Raw genomic sequence first — 17,244 nt, 5'->3', positions numbered from 1 at the left:
GCCGCAGACTCACTATGCAGCCAAGTATAACCCTGGACTTTTGATCCTCCTGCTTCCACCTCTGAGTGCTGGGGCTAAAGGCACGTGCAGCCATACTAGGTATATGGGGTACTGAGGGTTGAACCTGAGGTTCCTACATTCGAGGCAAATAGTCTGACAACTGAAATACTCGGTGTCCTACCCCCTCCATGGCTTTAAAGACCCCAACAGAGAAGCCCCTGCTCTGGGGTCCTGTATATCTAAAGGCAATGGGAGCCCATCCTCACTCTCCCAAGAGTCTCTCTGCCCCACCCCCAAGACTTCCACCCTTAGACACTCCAAGCTCCTCCCTGTCCTCTCTAGTTCCAGGGCGTCCACACTACAGGGTCTCAGCAGACTGGAAAGGGACTGAGCCACCAGGTTCAGGTCTGGTGAGGGAGATGTGGTTTCTCTGCCTCAGAAGCCCATTGGGTGGGACCAGATCCCATTCGCCACACTCCAAGTACCCCAGCTCACCACTGAGCTCCGAGCCCAGCCTTGAACAGGCCCAGCGGGTTCTCAGGGCCCAGGAAAACAGCTAACCACTATTCTGGCTGGTCAATAAGAAGCTGTACTAGGTTGGTTCAGGTCCCGCTAGGGGAGCCCTTTCTAGAAACACAGGATCTGCGGCCTCAGGGCTGGGTGGGGGTGTGAGAGGCCAGGCACCAGGTCCATTCAGGGCACAGCCCACTCACATCTGGTCACAGGGTAGCAGGTGCTCACGGGCTTCCAGGTCTGGGCTGGGTTCGCTCACAAAGATGTCACCCTTGCAGGTGACAGACCAGATGGCCTGTGGGGACGGGCGTCCGTGGACCTTCCGGCTCTCACAGCAGGACAGGCTGAGCAGGGCGAGCTGGCATGGGTACACAGCTGGTCACCGCTGGGCTCGCTGAGGCCTGGGTGCTTTCTTCTCACTAAGCCCTATGGGACCCCATCACTCACCCAGTCGTTCATGTCTTGCTCTGTGGCAGCAGCCAGGCGCACAGGCCACCTCTGCCGCGTTCTCTCGGGGGTGTAGAGGGCGAAGGAGTGCTTGGCTTCATTGAGCACAGGGACCAGCACGGTCACCTCATTCAGGAACACGTGCAGGTACTGTTGGCATGGGGGTACACGGTGAGGCTGTCACCCTAGGCAGGGACCCTCATCTAGACCTCGTTCTTGGGCCCCATGACCCCTTTGCTAGTGCTGAAGCTACCCTTGATGAGCAAACGCTTTGGGGCTGAGGCTGTGGCTCAGTGCAGAGAGGGCTAGCATGCATCAAGTTCAATCCCCAGCACGGCATAGACCAGGCATGGTGGTGCGTGAGAGCCCGTTCCCACCCGCCCCTCCTAAAACATGCTCTAAGCTGGCTGCCTGGCACACATGAGCCTAGGATGCGTCTCCTCAACTCCGGTCTCAACTCAGAGGCCAAGTCTGACCAAGCATGGGTCAACCGTGTGACCCCAGCGCCTGGAAGGGTGATGTTGAAGGATGGTGAGTTCAAGGCCATCCTGGGCTACCCTGGTGAGTTCAAGCCAGCCTAGTTAGTTAACTTAGTGAGGCTCTGTCTCAAAACACAAAGGACTAGGAAAATATACAGTGGTGTTTGGATTAAAAAAAAAAAATCGGCTGTTGTCAGAGGGGTGCTGGTTTGGCGAGGCCACATGTGCCCACACTGGGCTTTGCCAGTGAGGGCAGGTTCTGCAGCAAACGCCTCAAGGGCCTACTCCACGTGCCCCTCTATGGAAAACCGGCCCTTGACGGCCCTCCTCCCGACAAGGGCTTCCCACCCCGTACCTTCTTTTCCTCGTGGACCATGTAATAGATGAAGAGAATGCTGTCTCGAGCCCCGTCGTGCCCTGTGAACTGCTCCAGGGCCACACGGACGTCCAACCATTTGTGGGGCTTCCAGTCACACCACCACTGCAGGGACCCGGTCTTCACCCACACCGACTGTGGCACGGACAACCGGGGGCAGGGGAGAGGTCACAGGCAGCTCTGTCCCAGAGCCCTAGAGCTAGCTAGCTATTCTAGCCCTGGGTCTCCCCATTTCCCTGTGCTCTGAGTCCACCCTCCCAGCTTCTAGTCCATTAATGTCAGTGCCACAATTGGACACTAGGTGGCACCAGATACACAGCTGTCTCATCAGTCTCCCAGAGTGGACGCATCCTTAGCCCACCTTCTCGTTAGGGAAACTGAGGCTCAAGGTCACATCTGGCCAAAGTCTGAAAGGGAGTCAATGCTGGCGATCAAAGTCTCAGGCTGCCTGGGTGCACAGACCCCAAGCTTCCGGGCCGGCCTTAGCCAAGACTTCTTGTGTTCTATTTATTTTCTCTTTCCCTGGCCTGACTATGGCATCCGAGATTGGGTCTCTGCTTCTGAGGGCATGGGGTATGCCAAGAAGGGTGACCCTGGGGATGGCAGTGACTGTCTACAACTCCATCCTGACCAATTCATCAAAATACCCCATTGGGAGTTTAGGTTCCTGGAGGGGGACAGGCAAATTGACATGGTTTGCCTGTCTCCTCCCTGTCCATCGCCTTCTGAGGATGCTGGCTTCCCAGGACCCACAGGGTGTCCTGAAGGTGGTGGGACCCCAAGACAGGTCCTTCAGGATAGGTGAATGAACCACCAACTGGATTCCTTATCCTTGGATCTGCCTTGGGGCCTGGAAGCACTGCTGGGCATGTGGGACAAGTGTCCACTCTTAACCCCCACATCGGGGCTGGCATACAGCCAAGACGCAATCACTAAAGGAGCAGGGGCAGGTGTGGCAGCGAGTGTCTGTGACCCCAGCACTCAGGAGGCTGAGGCAGTTGGATGACCAATGGGACAAGAACCTGGGCTAAAGGATGTGTTCTGGGCTAGCGTGGGGGCACAGGGAGACCCCGTCTCTAAACACACAGAAAGAGTGCGGCAGGGCCAGCTGGCCTACCTGCTCCACGGCCTGCTCATAGTGTCTGAAGCTCTCCAGCTCCCTCTTGGTCCTCTCCGTGAGCTGCTGGAAGATCTGCTTCCTCCAGGCAGCGGTCTGGGCGGGTGTGATGGACAGGGACAGCGTCTGCACTGAGGGGGACAGGCCTGCAAGAGGCCAGAGCCTCAGGCCGGGTGCCATCCTGCCTGCAGCTGGACGGGAGGCTAATGTGGCTCCCTGCACCCCCGTCCCTGTGATGGTCCATCTTGACGGGACCCAGACCCAGTGAAGGAGTTTCTAGCCAGGGTAACTGTGATGGGCGGACCCACCTCGAGTGTGGGGTGGCACCATCCCATGAGCTGGGGCCCCAGCCTGAATAAGAAGGAGAAACAGTATCCATCCCTGTTTCCTGACTGTGGAAGCAATGTGACCCCCTCCACCACGATGGGCCAAAATAAACCATCCCTCCTAAGCCCTCCCTGGCAGGTGTTTTGCCCAGCAGTGAGAAAGGGAACTACCACAATCCCCAAATTAGCCTTTAAAAATGTATTTTTCTTTCCTTCCTTCTTTTTGTGTGTGTGTTGATGGTAGAGTATCTTTTTTCAATAATTTCTCTGCCTTACCTTTTTTTTTTTTTTTTTGAGAGCGGATCTCTCACTGTCTTAGCTGCCTAGTCAGTGAGCCCCCAGCCCCCAGCACTGGGGTTACAGGCATACACTGCCACCCCCACTCTTATACGGGCTCTAGGGATCCGAACTCAGGTCCTCATGCTTGCACTAAGACATCTCCCCGGCTCCAATCTACCTGTCCTTGTTAAAAAAGTTCCAACTTACAAACTGTTGTGTGAGCCTTCCTCCTTGGAGCCTCGGAAGGCCAAAGACTGGTCCGATGCCTTGGCTAAGGTTGAACACAGAGGCTCCAGGCAGGCTGGTGAGCCCGCTGCAGTTCTCAGGCTAACCTATACCCCAGGCACCCACAGATACCTGCAGGGACGCTTCGGATACACCAGTCCCATGAGCCCCCTTACCTGACTGGACAGTGAACCACTTGAGCACTGAGCCTGCCTCCACTGCGCATCCACCTCCAGACACCCAGGCCCACAGGGGATGGTCATCTGCTCCATAGGGCTCCTCCATGCCCAGTGGGAAGGGCCCCAGGGAGGAGAGGCCCGTCGTCTCAGGAAAGCCTGCAGCTGGCTGGTTAGACACCCTCTTGGGCTCCTTGAGGTCAATGTTGGTCCAGGGCAGCTCGGCTGGTGTGCAGGCTGGGCCATGGCATTCATCGGCCCTAGAAGCCTCAGGGGCCTTCCCTTCGCTTTCAGCCGGGCAGGCGTTCTCCATGCTCGGCTCAGGGTTCCTGCTGGCCTCGGGGCCCTTGGACAAGCTCCCTTTAAGGTTCCTGGAATTGTCCAAAGATTCTTTGGGGAAAGGTTGTTCGGGGCCCTGTCTCTCGACTTCCGAGGAGGCATCGGTATCGCTGGGTGCAGATTCTGAACCACTGCCCCTCACCTCATCCCCGAAGAAGCAGCCGGCACTGGGGACGAAACAGGCCAAACTCACTTCTGGTGGAAGATGTGTTTCACCACCACAACTAATTTACCTGGGTGAATCGAGTCAAGTCACAAGCCCACTGAGCTCTTGTCTACCGCCCCTGTACAGCACACGTGGACAGTGCTTCCCAGGGGCTGAAGACCCCCTCCCATCCCAGATCAAAGGGTTGAGACGTGTGTGTATTTACTGTTGTTTCTAGATGGGCTGGGGATGTAGATCAGCTGGCAAAGCGCTTGCCTGGAATGGGTGAAGCCCTGAGTTTGGTCTTCAGCAGCACCCCATAAAACTGGGTGCACGGCTGTCATCCCAGTTCGGGGGAGGTAGAGGTAGGAGGATCAGGAGTTCAAGGTCATCCTCCGGCACACAGACAGGCTATATTCCACATTGCCTGGAACTCACTCTGTAGCCCAGGCTACCCTTGAATTTATAGCAATCCCAAATGCTAGGATCACAGGGATATACCACCACACTCAACCGGAGTAGCTTGTTGCTTATTTTGTTTGGGAGACAGGGTCTCATGTATCCCGGGGTTGGTTTCAAACTCATTATGTAACCATGGATGATCTTAAACTCCTGATTCTCCTGTCTCCACCTTCCAAATGCTGGGACTACAGGTATGTATCACCACACCCACCCAGTCACATGGTGTTGAGCATGGACTTTGTGCAGGACAAGCACTGCTCCAGCTGAGCGACATCACCAGCTCGCTGGTATCTTTTTGATTAGGGTAAAATACATCTGAGGGTTTTTTTCTTCTGCTGCTTTTGCTGGTGGTATTATTATTGTTGTTATTATTATCATTATTATTGTTGTAGAAGTGAGGGTTAAATCCAGGGCTAGGAAAGTGGTCTGCCAAAGAGCTATACCTCCAGCCCTTTCTATTTTTTTATTTAGGTTTTTTGAGACAGAGTTTCTCTGTGTAGCCCTGGCTGTCCTGAAACTTGCTCTGTAGACCAGGCCGCCTCCTGAGTGCTGGGACTAAAGGCACACGCTACCACCTCCCCGCTGTACTTTTGTATTTTAAGATGACCTGGCTAAGTTACCTTTGTAGGTAATCTTGAACTCTCTCTGTCCTCCAGAGAGCCCTCTTGCCTCAGCCTCCGAGTGCTGGGATTACAAGGCCCATGCTACCACGCCCAGCTAAAGCTGCCCTTTCTTCTAGCCGCCGATTTGAAGCAGGGTGTTAGCTTCATAGTCATCAGTACCCAAGGATGACCTTGAATGTGACCCTCCTGCCTCCATGCCTCTGCTGGGATTACTTGTATGTTCTACCATCTCTGGGCTACACTGACTACTTTAAAATTTGTGCAACTGTTCCCATTACCTACTGTCTTGATTGGCTCTACCTGTCAACCTGAGAAGCCTAGATTCAGTCATTTGGGAGGTGACTCTCAGCTGAAGAATTGCCTCGATCATACCGGGCTGTGAGCAAGGCTGTGGAGGAGTCTTGATTATTAATTGATATAGGAGGGTCCAGCCCACTCTGGGCAGCACCACTCCCCAGGCAAGTGGTCCTGGGCTATTATATAGGCATGTGCGTATACGCCAGCTGGCAAGCAGCGTTCCTGCACGGTTCAGGCTGTAACTCGTCGCTTGGCTGTAACTTCTTTACTCAGAGGTAATGTTCAATATGTGGCCCAGCAAACAGGCCTGCCTTCGAGTTCCTGTCTTGACTCCCTCAATGATGGACCATGGCCTGTAAGGCAAAATAGACCCTTTCCTCCACGAAACTGCTTCTGGTAAAAGTATTTTATCACAGCAATGGAGATATGATTAGGACACTAGCTACATAAGTTTTTCTTTTCTCTTTTTGTTTTAGTTGGAACAAAGTCTTCCTATGCAGCTCAGGCTGGTCTAGAACTCACGATCCTCTGGTAAAGACTGATCTCTTGCAGGTCATTGGCCTTGTATCCCATGGGGCCACAGACAGTCTGCCCCACCCAACTCCTCTGTGGGCGCGGCTGCCCTGCGTCACCTGAGGAGACTGGATGAGCTGCCAGAATGTGACCGGTCGCTTTCTCGGCCCACAATGATGGCCTTCCATGTCTTCCCGCTGAGCTCACTGGGGGTGACGCCCTGTCGGAAGTACACAGCTCGGTCCTCACAGCTGATCCCCCAGACCTAGAACACATAGGGGAGCTTCTGAGAGGCAGTTGGGCACACACCTGAACCACTTATCCCTTCTGCCAGGGTCCAGGAGTGCTCAGCAGGGCTGCAGGACAGGTATGCAAAGGCAGGCAGGAGTCCCCTTATGGTGATATGGGGGCACGCGTGAGTGTTTGCCAGGGCTAGGGTGGGGGTTGTTAAATGACTGAAGATATCCAGGAGATGCAGAAATCCAGAAATCCAGACAGGAAAGGCTGGCAGGGCTGGGGGAAGGAAGGGGTCGCAGCAAATCCAGGAGAATCAGAAGCCTGGCTCTGGGTCCCTAAAACTTCAGTCTGGGACTATGGGATGACAAGGTCCAGAGCAGACAGAGAGGTGACAGATGCTGAGCTGGGGCAGAGTCCACTCGGGGCTTTGTCTTAGTTAAGACAATCTTAATTATGTGTATTTTGTGTGCATATGTGAAGGTATGTGTATATTTTGTGTGTATATGTGTAGGTATGTATTTTGTATGTATGTGTGTATAGGTATGTGTGTACTTTTGTGTGTATATGTGTATGTATGTGTGTATTTTCTGTGTATATGTGAAGGTATGTGCATATGAATGTAGGGGCCCATGGGGGCCAGAAGAAGGCACTGGATTCCTTGGTTACAGGTGGTTGAGAGCTGCCCCCAAATGGGCAGGGAACAGAACTTGGGCTGCTCAGTCATCCTTCCGGTCTCTTGTTTTATTCTTTGAGACAGGACCTCACATAGCCCAGGCTGGGCTGGAACTTGCTAGGTTACCAAGGATGACCTTGAACTTTTGATCCTCCTACCTCTACCTCCCTAGTGCTGGGATTGCAGGTATACACAACACCTGGATTTATGTGGTACTAGGGAAGTAGTAAAGAATTATTTATGTATAAGTGTGTGTGTCCCTGAATGGGTTTCTGTGCACCACAGGAGCGCATATGCCTGCAGCGGCCAGAAGAATGTGGTGGATCACCAGAAACTGGAGTTACAGACAGTTGTGAGCCACCCAATGTGGGTGATGGGAACTCAACCAGGGTCCTCTGGAAGAGTACTAAGTAAGCACTCTTAACCACTGAGCCACTTCTCCAACCCCTCACTATCTTTTTAAAAATTATTTTTTGGCTTTTCATCAAGATGGCGCCGAAAGCGAAGAAGGAAGCTCCTGCCCCTCCCAAAGCCGAAGCTAAAGCGAAGGCCTTGAAAGCCAAGAAGGCAGTGCTGAAAGGCGTCCACAGCCACAAAAAGAAGAAGATCCGCACATCGCCCACCTTTCGGCGGCCCAAGACCCTGCGGCTACGAAGGCAGCCCAAATACCCCCGGAAGAGCGCGCCCAGGAGGAATAAGCTTGACCACTATGCCATCATCAAATTCCCCCTGATCACCGAGTCAGCCATGAAGAAGATAGAAGACAACAACACACTTGTGTTCATTGTGGATGTCAAGGCCAACAAGCACCAGATCAAACAGGCTGTGAAGAAACTCTATGACATCAATGTGGCCAAAGTCAACATCCTTATAAGGCCCGATGGAGAGAAGAAGGCATATGTTCGGTTGGCTCCTGATTATGATGCTCTGGATGTTGCCAACAAAATTGGAATCATCTAAACTGAGCCCAGCCGGCTAATTCTAAATATACACTTTTTCACCATAAAAAATGCTGCTTGGTCTTTTTTTTTTCACTTTCTGGTTGGGCTGCTGACATTGCTGTACTGTGGTATATACTAAGGTATATGCTTATATGGGGTGGGTGCTGGGAAGTGTTTTCCCAGCTCTGAGCAAAAAAATAAATCTATTTACTCCATTGGGAAAAAAAATTATTTTTTGTCTGGATGGTGGTAGTGCACACCCTTAAACTCAGCACCTGGGAAGCAGAGGCAGGAGGATTTCTGAATTAAGAAGCCAGCCTGGTTCTACAGAGCCAGTTTCAGGACAGCCAGGATTATACAGAGAAACCCTGTCTTCAAAAACAAAAACAAAACATTATTTTATTGTTCGGTTTTTGTTTTTATTGTTTTTTAAAGATTTATTTATTAATTATGTATACACTGTTCTGTCTGCATGTATGCCTGCAGGTCAGAAGAGGGAGCCGGATCTCATTACAGATGGTTGTGAGCCACCATGTGGTTGCTGGGAATTGAACTCAGGACCTCTGGAAGGGCAGTCAGTGCTCTTAACCACTGAGCCATCTCTCCAACACTCATTATTTTATTTTATGTATCTATTTTGTCTGAATGTATGTCTGTGTACCACATATGTGTCTAGTGACTGCAGAGGTCACAAGAAGTGGTTGGACCCCCTAGAACTGGAAATAGACAGCCGTGAGCCACACGGTGCTGGGAATCAAACCCGGGTCCAGCAGAAGAGCAGCCAGTGACCTTAACCACTAAGCCATCTCTCCAGCCTCAAATTGCATTTTGTTAGGAGGAAGGAAGCATTGTCATACTGACATCCATGAGAAGAATATGGCATCACAGAGTCAAAGAGGAGAAACCCAATGTTCTCATTCAGCAGCGTCCTCCTCCTTAATGCTACCTTCTTATATCTAGGGTGCACACCCCACCCTTCCTCACCAGCAGACTGCCCTGCAGGGTCCTAAGTGACCCTGAGCCAAACAGAGAAGCCAGGTCTATAGCATACCACTCCCCCAGGCCCCAGAGAACCCTCAGACTCCTCACTGTGCCCAACTGGAACTCTGGCTGGGGAAGAAGGACAGTAGGGTGGCAGGTGGACAGCCTGTGCTAGGAGTCCCAAGAGCCATGTGCACACCCACCTGGTCATTCAACCCCACGTTCACCATTGTCATCTCTCCAACCATCTCGATCCAGCTGGTACCACAGGGGTTGTGAGAGTTGACGCCCCTCCGGAACCACACCTGCAAACAGAAAGATGCATGTATCCCTGGAGACCTTTGGAGACAGAAGTCCGTGTCTGTGTGTGTTCTCGAGCATGCAGGCATGTGTGCAGGGCAGAGAACAACCTCATCTGTCATTCCACAGGTGCCATCCACCTTACTTTTTTGAGACAGGGTCTCTCACCAGCCTAGACCTTGCCAAGTAAGTTTAAATGGCTGGTGTGTAAGCTCTGGGGATCCATCTGTTCCCACCTCCCAGCACGCATGCCCAGCACTGCAATCGCAGGCACACACCAGCACAAAGCAGCACGCCCAGCACTGCGATCGCAGGCACACACCAGCATGCCCAGCACTGCGATCGCAGGCACACATCAGCACACACCAGCACTGGGATCGCAGGCACACACTAGCACGCCCAGCACCGGGATCGCAGCCACACACCAGCACACACCAGCACTGGGATCGCAGGCACACACTAGTACGCCCAGCACTAGGATCGCAGGCACACACCAGCACTGGGATCACAGGCACACACTAGTACACCCAGCACTAGGATCGCAGGCACACACTAGTACACACCAGCACTGGGATCACAGGCACACACTAGTACACACTAGCATGCCCAGCACTGCGATCACAGGCACACACCAGCCTGCCCAGCACTTTAACATTAATTCTAGGGCTGGAACTTAGGTCCTCATGATAGCAAAGCAAGTTTTTACCAACTGAGCCACCTCAGAATCCAAGGGGAGCTTTTCGTTGTATTTTTACTTATCTACTTGGACGGGGACAGAGAGGGACATGTATCATAGCTTGCACGTGGAGATCAGAAGACTGTGGGGGTTGGTTCTCTCCTTCTACCATGTGCATCCTGGGGATTGAGCTCAGGTCGATGGGCTTGGTAGCAGGCGTCTTTACCCACCGAATCACCTTACTGGCTCATTCCAGAAAATTCTTTTAAGGTCCTGGGTTGACAGGAGTGGCCCCTACATATAGTTAAAATGAACCCACAATGTACAAGGCCCTAGCTTCCTTCCCAGCACCACGACAGGCAGAGATGATAGATGGACAGATAGATTTCACAAAAGCATATACAATTAGCTAATTTGACTGGACCTGCCTCTGACAATGTAACAAAGGAGAAGAGAAAGACATTTAATTGGCTGAGGTTAATTGGGTGGCTATTGGCATCTAGTTATCTGAAATGGTTGACCTATGGAACAATAAACGTGGTTGTTCAGCATTTTAATCCAGGGAAGTGTGTGAGCGTGCCATAGGCCAGCATCAAATACCCTGGAGATGGGTGATGATTTCAACAGCGGGAAAAGCTCACAGCAGGGGCTGGGGGTGTGGCTCAGATGGTAGAGGAGCTGCTTGGTATGCATGAAGCCCAGAGTTTTGTCCCCAGCACTGCGACAGTCAGGCATGATGGTACATGTCTATAATCTGAGCAGGAGGGGTGGGAGCTTAAGGCCAGCCCCTGTTACATACTAAGTTTAGTATATCATCTCAAAGGGAAAAGGCAAACTCACAGGATTTATACAGTAGGTTTAGACGACCTCACAGGAACAGAAAGCCATGGTATTAAATGGCACCATTACGTACCCCAGTTCCAGCCCCCAGCTCTTACTTTGCGGTCCTTCGTGATGGCCCAGACCACACTGACTCCCGCGGAGACGTGCATGATACCGTTTTCAGTCCCAGGAGGCTCCACTATGGACCAGGAACTTCCTGCCAGTTCCCAAAGAGACCCCAGGCAGCCCCCATCAGCCAAGATTCTGGACAGGAACCGCCCCGCTTCCTGTGATGGGACTGGCTACCTTTTGGGTTGTTCCTGCAGATTCCTTCTCTGACCAGGGCCTGCCCTTCCCAGAGAGTGGCCCATATAAGGTCGTGGGGCCCACAGCTGATCTGGACCACCTCCCCTGGGGTGTCTACAAGAGACCAGGAGGAGCCTTCTGGGTTGGGGTGGCTGACATCCTCTCGGTACCACACCTGGGAGAGGAGAAGAAAATATGGTATTTTCATGGCTAAGCCTGCCTACCTGCGCAGGCCGCACATGGGGTCTCTGACACACTCACACCCTTCCTTCACATACACACCTTGGTGAGAAAGTGCACAGCCTGGGCTGTGGCAGGTCTAGAAAGGCTGACCTAGTCTCTGCTGTGAGACCATCTCTGAGCAGATTCCAGTGTCTCAGTCAGCACAGGGCGCTCAGCACCTCCCAGGCAGTCCATGACACCTGTGCCCCCTAGTGGCTATGTGCTCCCAGGACACCTGTCACAAGCGAAGGCAGGGTCTTGGTGGTTTAAGCTCAGGGAAACCCAATGTCTAAAATGTCCACTTCTTTTCCTCTTCAACCAAAACAATGCAGTTCCTCTTTCCCCATATCTTTGCCAAGGATTGCTGTCTGTTACTTTCTCGATAATAGTTACCCCGACTCCAGAGAGAGGGAATCCCAAACGTAGTTGTGTGTGTGTGCATGCATGCATGCTATTGTTTGTGCATGATCATGTATGCATAGGGCCTACAGAATAGGACGTGTAGCTGGGGTTGACAGCACATAACTACACTGTTGATTCAGTTCGGGTAAAGGAGGTGAGGGAAGGATGGGTCCACACAGCCATCTTTGGACTTGGGGCCCTGACTTCTCTGCTCTTGCCAATCTACCCTTAGGATGGGCTCTACAGGACCAGCCCTGGCAAGCCTCTCTTTTGCTACCAAGTAGGCAGCTTCAGGGAACAAGCCTCTCCCTTCCGGAGCACAGGGTCCTGGGGCCACCTCTTCCGGAGCACAAGAGTGGCACTGAGTGATACCGGCTCACAGCTGACACTCGGGAACACAAACACAGGTGTGTGGCCCCTACTCTACCTTCTCTTTGCATCCGGGTGGGAAGTCCTGAGCTAGGGCTCTCACCCTGCTTGGCCCCTCTCCACCACCCTCCAGAAGGGCTCAGAGGAAATGATTGTGCTTCCCCTAAACCTGAGAGAGCATGACCCCAGCCAAAGTTAAGCCTGCTAAAAATAATCCACTTTGACTGTTCCAAAGTCAGTGGAGACTTGTGGTTAATCTGGTTAATGCAGGAGTTACTAAACAATCATAAAATAAGACCTAAAACTACGAGGAAGGCATCAGACCCCTATGCTTGGGACCATCTGTGTTCCTGCTGCCATCTAGGCTTGGCGTTTTTCAGAAACTCTCTGAGAAAAAAATTCTCTCTAAATATGCATCTATCCATCACCTACCAATCTGCACATCTACCATCTACCCATCCATCCATCCATCCATCCATCCATCCATCCACCTATCTACCCACCCACCCATCCATCCATCCACCCACCATCAATCTACCCCAACCCACACACCACGCATCCAACCACCCATATTCAGCCAATCAACACTCGACCCACTCCTCATCCCCACTCACTTCCCATCCATTTGTCCCGCCACTAGCCTATCCATCACCTGTCATCTCTCCACCCACCCACAAGTTTTCTGTCATCTATTCACATCTACTTACCATCCATCCATCCATCCATCCATCATCCATCCATCACCCCTCTATCCATATACCCACCCTTATCCATCGAGCTACACACCATCAATCTATCCACACATCCACCCACCCACACATCCACAACCCTCCTGGAGACTGGAGGAAGGAGCTGGCAGGGAGCCCAGAATCCGTCCAAAGAGACAGAACTGATTACATCTGAGCCCGAAGTGGGCTAGGACGAGCGACAGGTCCGAAGGCTTCCAGGGTATTGTGAAGTCTGGAAACTCTCTACCTGTGCAGGAAGTCCCAGTTCCAAGGACAGGAGGCAATGAGCTCTCTTTCCCCACCTTGGGAAACCCCGGCACCAGTCCAGCCTGCAGCCGGCCTCCTTTGCCATGTCAGATCTTGGGCACAGTGGTAGTGACTTACCTTTCCCTGCAGGGACACGGCCCACACAGACAGGCGGCCCACAGGTTCCTCTGTGATCTCCCACCCTCCCACAGACAGGTCATTGAAGGGGTCGGGGAGTTCCTTGGGGTCATCCTTTGAGGGGATCTGAAACGAAGGGTCAGAATCAATGGCTGTCATCACCTGGAGACATGTGCTGTGTCCCTCTCTCTCCTGTCTCTCCCCCAGTCTTTCCATCCTCAGCGTGGTCCATGCTGCCTGACTCCATGAAGAAGGCAGCCACAAGCCTGTGGAGCTGGCCATGGGTACCCTCTATTCTGTCCCCTTCATCAGACGCCAGACCTGAGCCGCTACTTTTGAGCTGGGTCCTTGGGGACAAGACGAGAGCCCTGGTCATGGAGGGGAAGCCTAAGAAAGGACATGTTCTGTGCTAACTTTGGCCCCTATGTGGCCGTCTCCCAAATGAGGGCACTTGTAGAGTTACAAGATTCTGTGGTAGCGAACAAATCAAAAGCCAGGTCCCAGGGTGGGTATGGTGTCCCCTTATGCCCCGGTGGGGGGGATGAATGAAGATGCCAATTCTTGTAAGCCTCCTATCAGGGACCCTATGCTCCACCCCCATGCCCCACTGAGGCAGAAAGACCTTGGCCCAGGTGTCCCGGGATTTGTATCTCCTATACCGGATCCACTTTCGCCTCCGCACGCATGAATTCCATTTCTTGTCTTTAGTGTAGGTGGCAGGGAAGTCCATAGCGTATGTCCACCCCTGAAATACCAAGGCTGGAGCCTTAGCTGGCTTGGTGGGGGAGGGGGTGGATTCTGAGGAATGGGAAGGTGAAGGGACAAAGGGAGAGAAGGAGGGGGACAGGGTGTCCAATCCCATAGGCAGCAGAGGTTGGACACCAACAGGGAGGGTGGCACTGAGGGGCAAGCTGAGCCCGAAAGGCATCCACGGAGGGTTCCGAGTTCACCTACCCCTTTCTCGGTGGGCTCCCCTCCGAAGTTCTCATCCACGTACCAGTCCGACTCCCACTCCCAGTGTGGCGAGGGCAGTTCTACCCCATCCAGCGGCCGATGCTGGAGCCCACTCACGTCACTCCACGACCAGCGGTCACTCGGCAGGAGCTTCTCACAGAAGCCTCCCATGGGGTTCCAACGCTGAGGCCAGGGGACATGGAGATGGTGTTAGGAACGAGCCAGATGGGGATGGACCACCTCAGCAACCACAAACACACACACACACACACACACACACACCTGATTCTCATAGGCCTCCTCTCGGTGGCGGATGGGTACATCACTGGAACACACGTACAAGTAGACCTGGTTGTCACAGGCGATGCCCCAGCAGCACTGGGTGGCTGCACTGACCCGCTTGAACTCCATCTGGACATCCTTGCAAAGCTCCCAGTACTGGCCAGCCGTGGACAAGGTGTACACTCTCCCGAAGAGGTCCACCGCCCACAGCACAGAGGCGGGCATGGTTGCAGCGCTGTAGGGACAAGACAAGGACAAGAGAAACGGTATCAGTGTTCTGACTCCTGGACCAGGGACATCACGAGAACCTTGTGCGGTGGCTGTATCATGCTACGCATGGCAAAATGAGGTCCCAAGAGACGAGCAAGCAGTCCCCATAGCAACCATAAGCAAAGCGTGTCTCCCAGTATAAACTTCTCTCTTCGCCTCTTCTTTCTCATTATAGGATGCTCTGCCTCTTTAAATTTAAGACAGGGTCTCACATGCCCCAGGGTTGATCTCAGATCTTCTCTGCAGCAAGGATGATCTTGACTTGTGACCCTCCTCAGTACTTCCCAAGTACTGAGATTACAGGTGAGCTCCGCCACACCCCGTTTATGCGGTATGACCTAGCATGCACGAAGAGCGGGGTTTATCCCCAGCATCCTACAGACTACATGCGGTGGGGCATCCCTGTAATCGCAACACGCAACCCTCAGAAAGTCGAGCTGAAGGCCCACCTAGGCTACCCGAGACCCTGTCGAGAGAGTACTGGGAAAGTAGGTAAGGTTATTTAGGGACCTCCAGGCTGTGCCAGGCTGCTCTACTCTGCCACAGGCACGGGGGCGCTCCAGACGGAACTGCCAGTGTGCTGAGGACTGGAGATGGAACAAATCTGAAAATAGGAGCATCTGCCTCGGGCAAGATCGGCTCTTTTGGAACCCAGTGAGCCTCACAGACAAAGGAGGATACAGGTTGCAAAGGAAGCGGCAGGGATACGGAACAGGAAGCCAGAGGCAGGCAGGGACAAGTTCTGAGGAACATCCATGACCTGAAGCAGAGAGAGACTTCAGGAGGGGGACCTACTTCCTAAGAACTAAATGAGGTAACACAGACAGCGAACTTACGGTACACACTGTTCGGTACCCGGCATGACCTCTGCGACCGCCACTGGCGGCACTTGATATACAACCATTAATTGCTCATCTGAGTTTTTGTTGATACGTTTGAGTCAAGGTCTCACTACATAGTCCAGATTGGCCTGTACCCCACAATCTTTCTACCTCAGCCTCCCTAGTGCTGGGATTACTGGTGTTTGCTGTCTCAACAGGTTTCAGTCTCTTGAGGAGAAAAGTCAAGCCAGAGGTGGGCAACATGGCTCAGTAGGTAAAGGCCATTTGCCACACAAGGCTGGCAATGTGAGTTTAACTTCCTGAATCCACATAAAGGCAGAAGTAGAGAAACAACTATACAAAGTTACCCTCTGACTATAATTATATGCGCACACGCACACATGCACACAAAATATTAACAAGTAAACTTTAAAAGTAATTTTTTAAAAAAGAAAGTAAAGCCGGGTGGTGGTGCACATGCCTTTAATCCCAGCACTTGGGAGGCAGAGGCAGGCAGATCTCTGTGAGTTTGAGGCCAGCCTCGTCTACAAGAGTTAGTTCCAGGATTAAGCACCAAAACTACAAAGAAACCCTATCTCAAAAAAACCAGAAAAAAAAAAAAAAAGAAAGAAAGAAAAAAGAAAGTAAGTTGGGTCGGGCAATGGTGGTACATGTCTTTAATTCCAGCGCTTGAGAGGCAGAGGCAAGTGGATCTCAGTGAGTTTGAGGCCAGCCTGGTCTACAGAGAGAGTTCCAAGGCAGACTCCAAATCTACACAGAGAAACCCTGTCTAGAAAAACCAAAATAAATAAATAAATAAGAAAATAAAATTCAAGCCAGCCGAGATAGTGCATTCCTGCAGTTCAGCACACAAGCAGTAGAAATAGGATGAGGACTTCCAGGTCAGCCTGGAATCTACATAGGAAGATTCTCTCAATGCCCACTCCTCCAAAAACAATTCCCAATTCGATGTATAAACAACCAATTAAGGCAAGCCGAGCCTGAAGGTTGAGCTAAAAAGGTAAAGCTGTATTTGAAACCTTTTCCTTCAGAGAAATGACTAAGCACTAATTTTCCCCCAGACATAAATGAGCCTTCTGGGCAGCTAATGGAAGAACACTTGGCCTCAGAACCAGGATGGAGTGGGGGCTGTAGTCATGAACTCCCTTCCGAGTGGGAACTCAGGCACCAGTCACAGTGGAGCTAAAGGCCACACCGGCTAAACATTCATGGCCAACCACAACTCCTGTCTGCCTCCACAGGATGCTCCCCCAACTTGTCACATGCCACTTCCTGTGAGATCACCATGCAACCTGGCTTGGGTCACTAGGTCACAGGACTCTTGACGTGGGTGTGTGGAGGTCTTGTGATCCTGGGATCCTAAGATACCATCATTGTTTTTGCAGAAGCGAAGGGATGGAGAGAGGGAACATCTCCCCTGGAAGAGACCTCTACTTCACCACAAACCTCTAAAAGCAGCTGTAACTTGGTTAAAAGGACTCACCACAAAAGCCATTTGCCTTTCTGGATTAGTTTATTCCCAGATCCCTTCAGGGACA

General features: G+C 52.3%; 1 protein-coding gene across 1 annotated transcript in view; it reads right to left on the bottom strand.

The window, feature by feature from the left end:
* The window catches only part of Tecpr1 (tectonin beta-propeller repeat containing 1), a 30,409-nt gene that overhangs the window by 11,531 nt on the left and 1,634 nt on the right, over positions 1–17,244 (bottom strand). Inside the window, exons 2-14 of the mRNA XM_057764177.1 lie at positions 14,595–14,829; positions 14,313–14,495; positions 13,981–14,103; positions 13,359–13,484; positions 11,254–11,428; positions 11,064–11,164; positions 9,353–9,454; positions 6,437–6,582; positions 3,939–4,444; positions 2,933–3,078; positions 1,795–1,950; positions 961–1,110; positions 714–871 (exon numbers count right to left, since the gene is read on the bottom strand). Coding sequence (XP_057620160.1) covers positions 714–871; positions 961–1,110; positions 1,795–1,950; positions 2,933–3,078; positions 3,939–4,444; positions 6,437–6,582; positions 9,353–9,454; positions 11,064–11,164; positions 11,254–11,428; positions 13,359–13,484; positions 13,981–14,103; positions 14,313–14,495; positions 14,595–14,819 — 2,297 coding nt within the window. The 5' untranslated portion in view covers positions 14,820–14,829. The remainder of the gene's footprint in view (positions 1–713; positions 872–960; positions 1,111–1,794; positions 1,951–2,932; positions 3,079–3,938; positions 4,445–6,436; positions 6,583–9,352; positions 9,455–11,063; positions 11,165–11,253; positions 11,429–13,358; positions 13,485–13,980; positions 14,104–14,312; positions 14,496–14,594; positions 14,830–17,244) is intronic.

The sequence above is a fragment of the Chionomys nivalis genome, chromosome 3, assembly GCF_950005125.1.
Source record: "Chionomys nivalis chromosome 3, mChiNiv1.1, whole genome shotgun sequence".
In the NCBI taxonomy this organism is placed as follows: Eukaryota; Metazoa; Chordata; class Mammalia; order Rodentia; family Cricetidae; genus Chionomys; species Chionomys nivalis.
This window is presented reverse-complemented; position numbering and strand designations above follow the sequence as displayed.